Source organism: Caloenas nicobarica, chromosome 1, assembly GCF_036013445.1.
Source record: "Caloenas nicobarica isolate bCalNic1 chromosome 1, bCalNic1.hap1, whole genome shotgun sequence".
NCBI classification, from domain to species: Eukaryota; Metazoa; Chordata; class Aves; order Columbiformes; family Columbidae; genus Caloenas; species Caloenas nicobarica.
The window spans coordinates 33,103,522-33,118,681 of record NC_088245.1 but is presented as its reverse complement, the minus strand read 5'-3'; the positions used below and the strand labels follow the sequence as shown (position 1 = coordinate 33,118,681).

Genomic DNA, 15,160 nt, shown 5'->3' with positions numbered 1-15,160 from the left:
GACCTGGGCCATGGGCTGACATCGTAGGTAGGATTTGAGCTCTGGACTAAGCAGAGTCGGAGGATGAGAGTTATCTGACAGGGCTGGGATTTTACAATGAGGTGGGAACTCTGGGGCAATGGAAGTTATAGGTAGGTAGGTGGGGTGAACCAAGCTCTGTGACGGGGCAAGAACAACATTAGGTCCATGGACCAGTCCAGCAGTAGGGTAGCAACAACAAGGATTCTGGCAGTGACGAAGGGAGAAGAAAGGGACAATGCAAACACACACATAGATGCCCCAAGCCTCTGTACTCTTCTTCTCTTTTGCTGCTGGAAACAATGACAGCCCCAGGCCTGTCTAGATGGTGATGTGCAATAAGTCTGTCCTTCCCTAAAAAACAAGCAGAGGCTGCTATGGCAATAGCAATTCATCCTGACTTATTGAGAGGAGGGGCCTAATGATAAAAGATATCTCCTTTGCAGTTTGACACCTGTTCTCTGAAGAGCTGCCATTCCATATGGAGTATCACCAAAACCTTGGATTTGAAACAGTGCTTGCAAAATAGAGTTGTGATTTTAGAAGGTCCAGATTAATGGAGAGGACAAGCACAGCCTGGAATCTAGACTTCTGTAAAATAGATAATTTCAACCTTTCTAAAACAGGTAAGAGAAAGATTCATTAAGTATGAATTGCACATGTATTCTACAAAGCAATATAATTTTCTCTATTTAGCTATTACACACTGATTAATAAATATATATATGAATAAACTTCATATTTTTTAAAGTACTTTTTCAAAAATATTGTCTTCAGTAGGTAAATTCTTACACCTTAACTATCTTTCTACTGTAGCTTATGTTTGCCATATAGGACTTCATTAACTCTCAAGTAAGTACATCAACATCGTTTTTTAATGAAAGAAATAGTAGCTTAATCACATTAAAGTCTGAGTCATTAAGAGGAATGGAATTGGATATTAGCATAATCTACTTGCCTAATTGCGTACAAATACAGCTGTATGTTACTTATTGTTCCCATCATACCAGTATGTGTAATATGCTAAATGCAGTTGAACTCAAATATGTGAAATGCTCCATTTAATACTCACATTGCATTATATCCTTTCATATCAATTCAGTTGAACGTAAAAAGGGAATGCATAAGACGATTACTTAACAAGTAGGATGTTAAAGTAAAAATTTCAAATAATGCTTGATATTTTTATAAAGGAACCTAGGACTCCCTGTAAAATGCTTTACTAATTTGATAAGATCAGCTAGAAAGGTACATTTGAGAGCATATGTAAAAGAAATATATTTGTGTATGAATAGTCAGAAATGCAGAAAACCTATCTGGTGACTGGAATAGATTTGTACTAGATTCAAACACAGTTGCAAGGAGTGACACAGTGTTTCTTAGCTCCAAAAGAAGTTTCCTCAAAAAGTAATTTTTTACTGAAGCAAGGTCTTCTCTATCTACTTCAAGACTTTGGAGGCCACCTCACAGGTGCAAGGGGGACACATGGAAGTAGACACTTCACAATTCATGGCCCTGCAACAAACCAGGCGGTAAATCAGCTCCTCAGCTGAAACCCTCGTGATTTTCTGTAACAGTGAGCAGATGCTGTCGGGGACAATGACAGAGGAGCTTGTAGATAATAATTCTCAGAGTCACATTTCATTCAGGTCCAGGAGAAGAGACAACCCAATAAGCAGGTACAAAAACTGAGTCAATCAAATAGGTCACTTTTGTTAAAAATTAAAACTTTTCTAGCATCTTTAGATTCGCAGTCCATAAAATGGTTGGATTCATTATATTGCTTCTTAGAGGAGAAACATAAAGTTCTTACCCATTAATTTAGCATGCTTTCTTGTCTTAATTATGAGCGATGGAGCCCCTAAACTTCAACCCTTTCCTGGGCATATGTGTAGCATTCTAATATCAAGCCCTTCATCAAATCAGAGGTATCTTGTTAATTTTGGATGCCACATCATGTGATTGCTCTTTCTATCCATTTAACATTCATGGCCATCTACATCAATGGCTGAAACTGTTCTGCTGAAAAATGAATATCAATAAATTAGAAGTATTTTTTTTAGCCTTGAAAGCCCTGTCTTACTTGCTTCAAAGTCTGGAAAGTCTGTTCTTAGCACTAACACTATATGCAACCCCTCACCTGTCATGGTGCTCTTGGTCATTCTGCCACTGCTAAGGTGTGTGTATGTGTGTTTGCTGGCTTTGTTTAAGAATACCACGACTTAGCAGTGAACACAGAAATGTTAAGAAAAAGAAAGTTTTCTTAAACTATGGATGCAAAATTTTGGACTTGAACTGTGAAGATGATCTACTCACATACTGTAGCTTGAGTTATTCTGTTCGTGCTAAGATGATCTTCTGATGTTCTTCTCTTGCATATTAGATTACTTTCTGGAAAGGTTCTTTTTATCCCTGCACTCGCTCCCCTGTGCTCACCCTGTAAGTTGCTCACACCAATTGCAAAGCACCGTTTCCAGAATCTAGTCTTGGTTACGGCCTCTAAGCTCTACTCTAATACAAAGAATTAATAGGAGACAGTAAGAATATTTTAGAAATCCCAAATATGAATCCCAAGGTAGACACATGAGAAATGCCTATGCAAACATAGACATATTTTCTAATGACTCTCTGATCTCCAAACGCACCTTACCCGTCTGTGCCATTCCAGCACCCCCTGCTACAAACGAACTTCACAGAGCTCAACGCTGGGTGCAGTGCAGTGAACTGAAGGTCATGAAGGGAATAGGGGATTTATTAATATTAGTTCAGGTCTGTAATTGCCTTAAGGCAGGTACCAGGCTACGCATCCAGGCTTTATCCAGTTCACCTTACAGCACAGTGGAGCAGGTGGCACAGCTGTCTGCTGCACTCCATTCAGACCTACCTGTAGTCCTTCTCCAGGAGCTTGATGAGATCAGGAACCTGGCATTATAATTCCCTCACACAGCTATGGCCGTGCTGTTTGTAGCCAGGCTAGGGCTTATTTTTACTGCCAACACATCTTGGAATCAAGTGCTTAGTGCCTTCATTTGGAATTATTGAAAAGGAAGGTAGAACCCAGACGATTTTAGGAAAATATTATATAACTTTCCTATACATATTCAAACCCCTTTCAGCTGAACATACTATAAGTGCTAATTAAGTGCATTGTACCTGTTAGAGTGGCTACATTTTAAAGAATTTACAGGGATATCTTATGGACTTCAGCTGAAGAAAAAAATAACACGAAGTTTGATTCCACAAAGGCTGTGGAGAAAAGTAGAGAAAGAGTGCAGCTACTCCAGGTTAAAGTACAGTGCTTCAATACTAAACAAAATACATTTCGAGAGCAAACATTCCCCACCTGTGAAATACACTGGAAGTAGAACAGATGGCTTTCGATCTGTATTCACTTTCAGGAAAGTCATTCGATTACTCCGGTCACTGACCTTCTAGAGAAACAACTTTCCTTCTTAATTTCATTCCATACAGTCTGAACTTGCTTTTTGTCAGTTCACTGTCTAGATCAAATATAAATTTGCAAAACACAATAATACAGTCTCTATTTCGCAGGTCTTCACTGTAGCTCGTGTTTGTTACATTCTGAACTGTGTCTGTGAACACACCTTTTAAAAAGTCATATTGCATTAAGGTAGACATGAGAGCAAAACATTAGATTCGAACACTATCAACTTAATGGTTGAATCTGTTTGAAAATTTTCAAGGAATTGATGACATTTTGAAAAAGTCTTTCTTCCATTCAAAGTGTGCTTTGTACTGAGTAAAACTTTATCCTGTCATCCTATCAAGTACTGTGGTGGACTCTGATCTATAAATGGCTACTTGGATGACCCTCATACAAAGCTCCTACTTGGACAGACCTTACAGTTTGGCATCTGCTGCATCACTTGGAGAGAGGTTCTAGAAACGTGACAAGCTGCAGTTGGTGACAGCTCATTCTGGCAGAATATTCCAGTCTTTATTTTTTTTTTTATTAGAAGTACAAAATCATTGGGATTAAACGTTAGACTTTGCAAGCATAACACTCTTGCTTTGAAAAATACACTGCAGATCTGTATTCCAGATATTCCATAGAGGCGCTGATACAAACCAGGCCAAAAGAGGGAGACAAAATTAATTCTCTCCAACCCTACAATAAGGACAATGTTTTGGCCTGGGACATGAATTTACAGAAGAACATTTAAAAAAAAAAAAAAAAGTTTGTTCAGAGCTTTAGATGGAAAGGTTGCTGTGGCCTTCAGGAGAAGCATGAGTTCATCCTGATGTGTTTTGATGTCGTCTTCTGGACCTCAGTCACAGCCCACTGCAGCTGCCCACACTAGACATGTCTCTAGGCCCAGTATGGACACTCGAGGCAATCAAAGCGAGGATGGACTAAGACGGGCAATGACCGTCCTCTCCTCTGCTTCTTCCAAAGCTGCACACAGACACATCAGTGGCCAAGGGGACGTTGCTGATACTGAGAGAGTGTGCTTTTTTTCTCTCATCTATCACGCACTACACCAAATATTAGAGAGAAAAGACTATAAAGTTTAGGTTAAAAGTTCACGAAGGTCTCCCTGTGCTGGTTCCTGTAGAGAAAGATGTAAGTGCTATCTACTTGGAATTTACATTTATTTTCAGATAGAAGAGAGTGTGTACATCATTTTATATTCTGAATTCTTTTGCCCATTCAAACATGTTGGATTTAACTTAAGAGTTTTGAATTTTAAATTCGATACATCTAATTCAACTTTTCTTTTGAAAGCTGTTCGTCTCTCTTTTCCCTTCAGGTGTGCTCCAAGGAAAGATGACGAATGGTACATGCACTATTTACATTTGCAACAGAAATCCTAAGCTGCAGTGGTACTGTTATCTGCTGATTGTGGTTTGCCTTTTCACTTTATTAGCAGGATTTCTCGGCAATATACTTGCACTACGACATTATGTGTACTGCATGAAGACATGGACTACCAATACTATATTTCTATTTAATTTGGCACTGTGTGACTTCACTTGGACTCTCATGGCACCTTTTTCAGTATATTATAGTCTCCAAAACTTAGCTGTCTATTCCAGTCAAGAATCTTTTCATATTATAAGTATCTTTTTTGGTATTAATATCTATGGAAGTGTCTATTTCCTGACACTTATCAGTTTTGACAGATATGTAGGTGCTGTCCATCCTATCACTTCGTTAACATGGTGGGACAAAGGAAAGGCCACGTTTTGTACCATCGCGGTATGGATCTTCATAGTGTTTGCATCAATGCCAGAGATCTACTACATAGTTGCAGCTGGAACAAAAGCTGAATTCATAGACTACCTGGATGGCACTGATGGACCTTTACAATTTGAAGTGCCATTCACGGTCTCCAAGATCGTATTGAGATTCCTAATTCCAATCACAGTCATCTTTACATGCTACATGTTGACTCTCAAAGCTTTACTACAACTCAGTAAACGTCAGCAAAGAAGGAACAGACTTGTTAGACCTCTGTTACTGATTTCAGCCGCTATGATTGTATTTGCTGTTTCTTTCATACCTTATCATGTTATGATGATGGTAATACTAATTTATAGAATTAATTGCCAACCACCCTGTGGAAACATAAGCACGTTAAATGCCATTTTTAAAGTCACAGAGATCATCTGCAGCATCAATAGTTGCCTTGACCCAATCATTTTTTCAGTAGCAAATCAGACATTCTATCAAAGAATTAAAACTAGAAGATGTCACCACAAATGCCAGTGCTGCTGTTGTCCGGCAGGAAGGGTAAGGGACATCACTCTGTCCCCAAGAACAACGACTTAAACACCAGTGTACAAAGACACACATCTCTCCCTGCCCATTTGGCTTTGTGTCATCAGCCCTGTTTAAAATTTGGTCTCCTGTATTGTGCAGCACTCTCTTGAGTAACCAAGAATACACAGCAATGAAAACTTAATGTGTACATCAACTAGAAAAGAAACACTAGCAACTCCTGGCCTTACAGAATTGGCATTTTAAATATTCTTGTCATAAATATACCTTATTGTGAAATAGCACTTCTCACCTGTATGTACATGTGATATGGAATGAAGAATGAAGAAAAGTTTTAACTAGCTACTCTAATTCTTGGCCGGAAAAATACAGCAAGATAAGAGCGCAGAGTGTTGAGGAGCTTTCTTATAGCTTCTGTTAATAATTTTTTCATCTGTTTGTAAGTGCTGCTGTGATTGGACTATACAATTAATAATAATCATGATGGTTAAGAGTTGAAGTTCTTGAGGACTTGCAGAGAGACTTTCTACAAGTACTTCATTTTAATGCTGCTTGCACTAGAGGTCCACTGACACAGCCAGTGGAACCTCATTAACTCAGGTAAGTGCAGCACATTTCTGAAAACAAACAAAAAACAACCAGCAAGATAAAGTCCCTGAGCATAGTCAGGGCCACAAAGAATCTGCTCATGAAGCAGACGAGCAGGGATTGAAGATCTTCACTAAGTCCTCCCCCAGGCAGCAGTGGTTTCAAAGCAATAGGCAGGGCACACTGGTGGCTCCCTCAAAGCCCGGGCAATTACAGCTGTTTCTTAGAAGTGTTCTGCTTCAGGGAAGCGTGTTGTTCTGCCATCATCAGCAGGGAGACCTGTGCACAGGAAAAATCTAAAATACAGGGGTGGCTGAGCTGCAAGAAGACTATGGGACACTGCTACACAGGAGTGCTGCTCCTCCTGCTCCTTTAGGGTCTTAGTATCACAGTTTCAGGACAGTCTAAGACAATTAGTCTATAGTGCATTTCAATCATTAAAACAGCACAACAAATAGTCATCAGAACATCTACCTTCAAGAGTCATTAACTAGTGTTTTTTCAACACATTGTATGGGCAAAATAATCACATTCCATAATCAACCACCTGCTGAGCTGTTTTCTTGCCAAGTCCCACACACTACCGTGTTAATTATAAAAGCCCATGTAGCAGCGAGCAAGTTAACTTTATTTTCAGAAGTTACTATTGACAAAGTACTTTTTAATATACTTTGTACAGTGTCTTAATTCTTTAATTTCCACAGTTCTAAGAAAATTTTGTCCTCACATATCTCTCTGTGAAAACAATTCTATTCTACATGATTATTAAATCTCTCTTGTTGTATGTTTCAATTGTATTGAGTAAATATATATGTATATAGAATATCTAGAACAACAATTTTTTTAATTGTCTATAACTGTGACATGAAATGAAGAACCAGGTCCTGACAACCTGAAATACTTTACATGTGTATGGATGTAGCTGCAAACTCACAGGATCTCATAGCAAAATTGTGTGCCTATATTCTGTGCAGGGGCATTATGTACTCAACTCATTGTAAGTGTTGCTTGTTTTCTTTTGATAATTACCTCATCTTTCAATTTATCTTTTTTAAAAGAAAAATATTCACTTTAAAAAAAATCTTTTGCATGAATTGTCTATTGGAAACATGACAGGGTTATTAACAATGCAGCTTTTTAATCTATGAAAGGGCACTTACTGGTAATTACCTACTATAATACACACTTAAATCTCAGACAGATACAGGAAAAATGTCAATGCCATTTAGTGACAAAGGTGCTCTCAGCATAAAAAAGGATAGAACAGGAGAATGTTAATGTGAAGCTCTGGGCGAAATGAGTTTATTGCTCCCATCTGATTGCACCCAAGAGTGTAAACAGTAAGCTATTTCCAAAATCAAATACTTGCCATTTTTATCTTTCAATCTTTAAAGGTACAGATACACTGCTTATTTCTCTTTTCTCCATCTCAGTATTGCTTTTTAGCAAGTTAATTTGTCTGTGTTCAGGCTGGGTAAAATTCAACGTGAAAGCAAAATACGCTTTTCTGGACACAAAAGAAAACATAAAAATTCACTGAAGTCCTGGGCTAGAAAACATAACTTCCCACCTCTGGGAAGCAGAGATTCTCGGATTTTACCTGCCTGGACTTGTAATATGTGAGGTTTTTCAGGAGAGGAAACAATTACTTAGACCAGCACTAAATTTTGTAGTGCTTTTTAATAGTAAAACAGTTGGCTTTTTGTACAGACAGATCATTTTATTCTCACTGCATAGTATCTCCTATATAGATGTTACTGTTACATATTAAGCAAGTACCATTAGAATGACGTTTTGTTGTTAATGAGGAAAGAAGCATTCAGTTCAGAAGAAACTGTGAAAAATATTATCAAAGTCACTTCTTGATTTTGGAAAAATCTGGAATTGTTTCCTCCTCAAGTGCTGCCTTTATAACACCTATAAATGCAGCCTGTGCTCACGAGTACCCAAAGTTGGCAAGAATAAAATTTCAAATTTCAATTAAAGATTGGATTGAAAGCCTCCAATGAGTTCAAGATGAATACAATAATTCAAAAGCTTCACATATAACCCTTCCACCACCCACATGCAATGTCTTTTACAAGCAGCATTAAAATGGATTGCAGAGTCTCAAGCAAAGTCTAGGGTTCATTTGCCTGTGTTTCAGTGTGTAAAAACTAAGACAACAGTAAGGAAATGCTTCAAAGTCAATGTGAGAGCCTGACTCAAAAAAAAAAAGGTCAGGAAAAATTTTATTCTGGTCAGGTAATCAGAACACAAAACACATTTAGCTGAACAAGAATGACCTTTATGTTCTCAGTGTGACTGAATTATGCAAGTATACATGCAGAGAAAGATGCAAAACGAGACGCTTTTTACTTTCTGTCAGCATCAACCTCCCAAACTGCTGCATGGTCCAGGGCACACGTGATGGACCAATGTCAGCCACTGCCAGCATGGCCCTGGGAGAGTATCAGGGAGCACTTACTGTGCTGTGCCAGTGGCTGGAGAAGGACCGGTGAAGCTGACGGGCAGGGACCTGCTTTTCTAGGGGAGAATCCAGATCTCAGCCCACTCAGAAGATAAAAATCACCATGAAATAGCATGTAGCAAGATGATACTGATTTCTGCTGCGGATCCTTTGGTCCTCCCTGACCCCCAAGAACATGAGCAGGACAGCAGGGATGGCAGCCCTGCTCTAAATTCTTTGCTGGGGACAAGCAGGAGCAAACTGAGGACTCCACTACTTCACTCATGTAGGACTAAGGCAGGTGTCCTAGCTCCTCAGTTCACTGCTCTGGGCTCACCTGCAGAATGAGAGACAAACGGTTTGGACTCTGAAACTGTAGTAAAACCACTTTTTCTGCATTGCTCCTTTTGTGTCCCACTGAAAGAAAAATATGGAATAAACTGTGTTACAAAAGTTACTCCTTGTCTCCGTGTCTGTTTCCGTAGCTGAATGCAATCCTACATGGTCCACACAATCCTATAAAGCTCATTAATTTTGTATCAATAAAGCCACTATAACAGAAGTCCCAAAGTACTCACATACACAAGAGAAAAAGAGGAAGGAAAAGGAAAGAAACCAGCTTATGCTTCTGGAAAGATTATTCCCAACAAACTCTGAATAATGAAGAACAGAAGGGAAAAAAGAAGATGGGGCTTTGCTACAAAATTATCTGTGTCCCAGTGCCTCTGTCATCTGTTTTCCTGGCCTGGGCATCTTACACAACATGCCTCGTGCTGAAGTGAGTCTAAAGGTACTGAGTAATCTTTAAAAATCATCTTCAGGACACAAATCTAATGAAAAATCCTTCCCTCTCTTACCCTCAGGTATTCATGTTCCTCATGATACTCAGCTATGAATACACTCTAGTAGCTGATAAGTCTTCTAGACATTTGTTTGCCTGTTCATAAGTGATTCTATAATCAATTAAACACACTTTTTAAAAGTGTTTTTGTTCAACTAGGCTGAACTAATTCTAACATTGTCCTGATTGAAATCAAAGTTTTCTACAAAATAAGAGTTAAAAGGCATAAGACATCTGTTCATATTTACTTGGTCATATTTTTATTTGGAAAAACATGCTCCTAAAATGTTTTATTATAACATTCCCCAGACAGATTGACATAAACAAATAAAATTAAATAAGTTTATTCCATTTTGCTACAATAAATGAACAATAAACTAAACAGCTAAGAGACAAAGTCAACATCTTCTTCTATGACAAAGTATGTTCAGTACGGGTTTCTCATAAATCTTTCTTTGGATTACATATGAGGACACAGCATCCAATTAACTGCCCAACTGTTATAATGAGTTTGAAGACATTATTGAATGTTGTAATGATGTATTAACCTACAAAACTGACTGCACGGTATGGGTAGTTTTCATGTACCACATCTAGATCATGAGATATTACAGTGGTGGACAACCCTGTAATATACTAGACGAAAACAAAATAGACCTGGGCCTGAAAGATTTGATTGTTTATGTATGTTCTCAGCTGCGGTCAAGAGAAACAACTGTCTCATTTACTGCTGTAAATTCAGCATTGTTTTGTAAGCAAAAATTGTTAAAACAATAACCTCTAAGTTGAAGAGGTGAATTTTGCTACAAATATCCCAAAGCTGCTTTCTGAGGAAAGCCATCTCTATGCATCCACTGTTCCCCATTTGTCTTTGAACGACTTTTATCTCACACACAAACTACCTGAAGTTTTCACACTTATTAAGACATGAGCTTACCTATTTTAATTAAAATGTTCAAATGTTCCTGAAAGTTTGGTTTTCTCTTCAATATACATAAATGAATGTATTCTGGTATCACGGTTTTTCTTTTCCACGCCTCAGAAGCACCTTACTTGGCAAAAAGCTATGATGAACAGTAGCAAAAGACAGTCAAACCAGAATCACAGAATGGCTGGGGTTGGAAGGGACCTCTGGAGATCATCTAGTCCAACCCACCTGCTAAAGCAGGTTCACCTAGAGAAGATTGCACTGGAATGTGTCCAGGTGGGTTTTGAATGTCTCCAGAGAAGGAGAGTCCACAGCTTCTCTGGGCAGCCTGTTCCAGTGCTCTGTCACTTCACCTTTGTACACTGCTTTCATCAGCAGAAGCCAAAGCTCTTTAGGTAGAAGAAAAAATATGCCTACACTGATTCTACAGATGGAAGAACCACGGCAGAGGCAGGTAATGTGGCTAAGTCCATCATCCACCTCGCAGGAAAATATAGCTTCTCTGCTCCGGCCTTAGAGAAACAACCAAGTCTCCCCACGCTGTGCCTGGAGCCCCTACTCAGAGGTGATGGGACTTGCTGGCCCCTGTGCAGGGACCCACCACCTCTGTAGCCCTCCCAAGCTCTCTTTCCAGGCCTTCTCCCAGCTCACCACTCAGCAGCTTGGTCCTCTTCTCTCCACAAGACTCAGCATGGATGGGGCTTCCTCCGGCTGGGAAAGGTGAACCTTAATCAGGGAGAACTGCGCTTCTCGGCTTTTGCAGTCTAAGGTAAAATACAGCCTAATGTCACAAAGCGTAATAGTCAAGGTCTCAGGTGCTGCCCTAGCTACAAAAATGATGTCCTTGCAAAGTACATCATGTGCTAGGGCAACAGGAACCTCGGATCTCCGGTTTCCCACCAGTCCAGCCAATACTGGTCAGAATACTGACAGCAGCCAGACGTCCTTCCATCAGGCTTCTTGTGCAGCCTGTCTTACCTGAGCTGGGTGGTCTCAAGGGCCTGGTCTGAACTAGAAACTGCAGGTCAGCAAATGGAGGTGAAATGTATAATACTCTGCCTTCCTCTAAAATGCCACAGAGTCTCTAAAGATTGCTTGCTATTTCTTGAAGGAAAGAACAGAAATTCAAATCTTCATAAGAATGTACATTCATCTTTTAATACAAAAACAAGAAGAGGAAGATGGATTTGTGCTGCTGCAAGGGAAGGGCTGACATTTTCATTTCTTAATGGATTGCCCAAAGGCAACGGAGAGCAGAGTGGTAACGGTCAGTGCCAACGGCTGTACCAAATGTTGCAGGGACTCATAAAGGCACCACAACTCCCTCTTCGCTTTACATTAATGCCATTAATATTACCTAGATGCAATACCTCGAGCTGCTGTTGTGAAAAAGCTGTAAAAGGCAGATAATGTGGGAAGACTTAAGGCTATGCCAGAATTACAGTGTGTAGGCAGGCTTAATTCTGAATTTTTCTGCATCCGTCAATTTCCGTTATACAGATTCAACATATAACTTTAATTATAGACTTCACTCTTACTGATGCTATTACTTCAGGTTTAGACAATTGTGCTGATGTAGTTAAAAGGAAACCTGTAAAAATAGATATTGATTTGCTATAATGTTTTAGAACATTTTTTAGTAGGGAAGCAACTGAAAACCCTGCGTTAGCAATAGAAAATGCTAATGCAATTGTTCTTGAGGTGCAGGTTTTTTAATCCTGTGTGATTGTATCCCGGGTTATAAAACGAATGTGAAAAAAATTTTCTCTCTTTAGATGTCCTCACTGCATAACAAAAGAAAAGCTGGTTAGAGGGCATGGAAGCATTAATTATATTTTTGCACTCTTTATTCTTTAAGAATTAGGTTTTTAAGAAACCTGCTTTTTTTAACTGCCAGACCTATAAAATTAATTTCACGATCCTTCTGCTTTTTTTAATACTAGACCTACAATGCTTCATCGTCTTATATGTAGTGTCTACGGAAACTACGTTTTCCTTCTTCAAAATCATTTGAAACCAAATTTCACAGTAGATAAAAGAAACACAGTGGTATTTATATGCCATATAATGCTGATGCTGAACTCCGAAGGGCAGTGCTGCAATCTCTGTTTTTCAATACCAGTTTAGCAATATTCTGCAATGACTTGTCAAAATATTTATTTTCTTTTTTTCTATACTGTTTCTTCTTTTCTCCTGAAACTGCACTAAAACTGATTCACAAGTTTATTTTGACAGTAAATAGAGTTGCTTACAAGCTATCTAGCACACAGCCTTTTAAAATAAACAATTACAAAGCATTTTTGAGTCGGAAAACAAAGCAGATTTTGTCATCATCCATCTAGGAGCAGGTTCACAAATGGTCATTTTGTCAAGCAGTCCAAAATGCAGTATTGTGGCACAGTAAATTGCAAACCTAACTGCAATATGAACATACACAACTGTAAACATAGATGAATATATTTATATATAAATAGTTTAATATGTTTAAACAACAGCAAATATGCATAATAAAACTTTAGCCTGTTTTGAATGAGCAATGCCACTTTCGATCAAACACGCAGACTGGAGGTTGACAGAAAGCAGCCACCCACAAGTAGCCCCAGTGTTGAACTGGAATTCAGAAAAGATTTAGATTTGACCATGAGTTTTGCCAGAGATTTTCTACAGGACTAAGGCAAGCAATGCTGCCTCTGGGACTTGGTGCAGGGAATGTCAGGGTCACTGCTGACCACGCATGCTGAGCCACCAATGACTGACAGAGAGCAAGAAAATAAAGGGATTTACATTTCCTCCAGGCAAAAAATGTAATCACTTGGTCAGTCAAATACGAGAGACAGCGGGTGTTCTGACAAAAACAATTTGTGTCTCAAAGGAAGTGAAACAGTGCTCATTTTAATTAAAAAAATGAGCTAGACTTTCTTCTGGTCAAGAACAGAGTATACTATTTTTTGTCTAAACCCCCTCAGCAGATGAGGGCTGGAGAACCTCTTCTAGGAGGACAGGCTGGGAGAGTTGGGGTTGTTCAGCCTGGAGAACAGAAGGCTCTGGGAGACCTTATAACAGCCTTCCAGTTCATAAAGGGAGCCTACAAGAAAGCTGGAGAGGGACTTTTCGCAAGGGTATAGAGCGATAGAACAAGGGGCAAAGGTTTCGAACTGAAAGAAGGTAGACTTAGATTAGATATAAAGAAGAAATTCTTCACCATGAGGGTGGTGAGGCACTGGAACAGGCTGCCCAGAGAAACTGTAAATGTCCGAAACCTGGGAGTGTTCAAGGCCAGGTTGCATGGGGCTTTGAGGAACCTGGTCCAGGGGAAGGTGTCCCTGCCCATGGCAGGGAGGGTGGAACTAGATGACCTTTAATGTCCCTTCCAACCCAAACCATTCTATGTATCTATGAATGTTCCCATGCAGGAGGTTCCTTCTCTCTAGTTCTAATCAGAGGTGTAAAGCATGCAGAAAAAAAACCACACGCAAAACCAACCAACCAAACAACAACAAAAACCACAAACAAAATACCCAAACAAAACAAACCAAACTAAACCAAACCAACCAACCAACCAAAACATAACAAAAACAAAACAAAGACCAAACAAACAAACAACAAACAAACAAATGAACAAAAAAACCAACACCCTGACCAGACACAGCTTTCTGATTTAATCTCAGTATGTCGAGATTAGGCATGGTTTTTGTTCAATTTCTTGCCTTCAATAAATATTTTCAACTATGCTGTCTGTTCTGGACACTGTGACTAAATCTCGCACTGCACACACGGGAATCTCAAGGGTTACAGAGTATGTTTATGAGTCTAACGCACAACACAAGTGGAGAATTGATGCTGTGGTACCAAGAGTAAATATATTCCAGTGAAAAGCAAGATGGCTCTCTAGCCTACAATGAAATATAGGAGTATGCACTCAGGCCTGAGTGCTGCAAGCTGCATAGATCTTACACGGGAAAGCTGATTATTATTCTACCGGACTCAAAACAGCCTTAGGGTCAGGCAGTTGGAAGGAGCTTTCACTGGTTAAAATGTTTGCAAGACCTATTTCAACTTCTGGCTGAAGTTTCCAGATGCTAAAAAATTTACTCAGGAAAAAAAGTCAAGTTCCCTACCTCAATAACACAGGATTATGTTTACAGAATTAAAATGCAGAACTATAGCTAAGTCTTCTTTTAACCATCTGCAAACCGGACTTTTTGAATTTGGTATTTTTTCACACAGCTGCAAAATTCAGAGGAACCCCATGAAAATCTAAGTATGAATATGTTTCACACTGATAGCTTCCACTAATGCACAAATCTCCTGCAGTGACAAAATATTAAGCATTGCTCATTCATCCTAATTTGCCTTTCTAGACATGCACAACATTCATTTGTATTATATATACTATGTAATGATGTCCAAAAAGGATTATTTACTACATACAAATTGAAAGAGTAGAAATGCACAATAACAGCTAAATCACCATATCCACTGTATTTAGGAAAAAATTAATTTTAAATTATATGATCCTAAGTTATTTGCAAAAGTAACCGTGACAAATACTGTATTGAGAAATATATCTTTACTAGAAATACACTGGATGGA

General features: G+C 39.0%; 2 protein-coding genes across 3 annotated transcripts in view; one reads left to right on the top strand and one right to left on the bottom strand.

Annotated features, from left to right (window-relative positions):
- Positions 1-15,160, bottom strand: part of TMEM117 (transmembrane protein 117) — a 226,276-nt gene that overhangs the window by 181,242 nt on the left and 29,874 nt on the right. The gene's annotated exons all lie outside the window — the stretch shown is intronic.
- LOC135984608 (P2Y purinoceptor 1-like) lies at positions 575-5,812 on the top strand. The gene is made up of 2 exons (XM_065627102.1): positions 575-644; positions 4,791-5,812. Exons 1-2 carry the CDS (start codon positions 575-577, stop codon positions 5,810-5,812), a joined length of 1,092 nt encoding a protein of 363 aa, XP_065483174.1.

Bases quoted from the DNA above. Each gene is read 5' to 3' on its own strand.
- LOC135984608 (XM_065627102.1), top strand. From the start codon at position 575: ATGGAGAGGACAAGCACAGCCTGGAATCTAGACTTCTGTAAAATAGAT. The intron at 645-4,790 runs GTAAGAGAAAGA...TTTTCCCTTCAG, and splicing joins TTTCAACCTTTCTAAAACAG to GTGTGCTCCAAGGAAAGATG.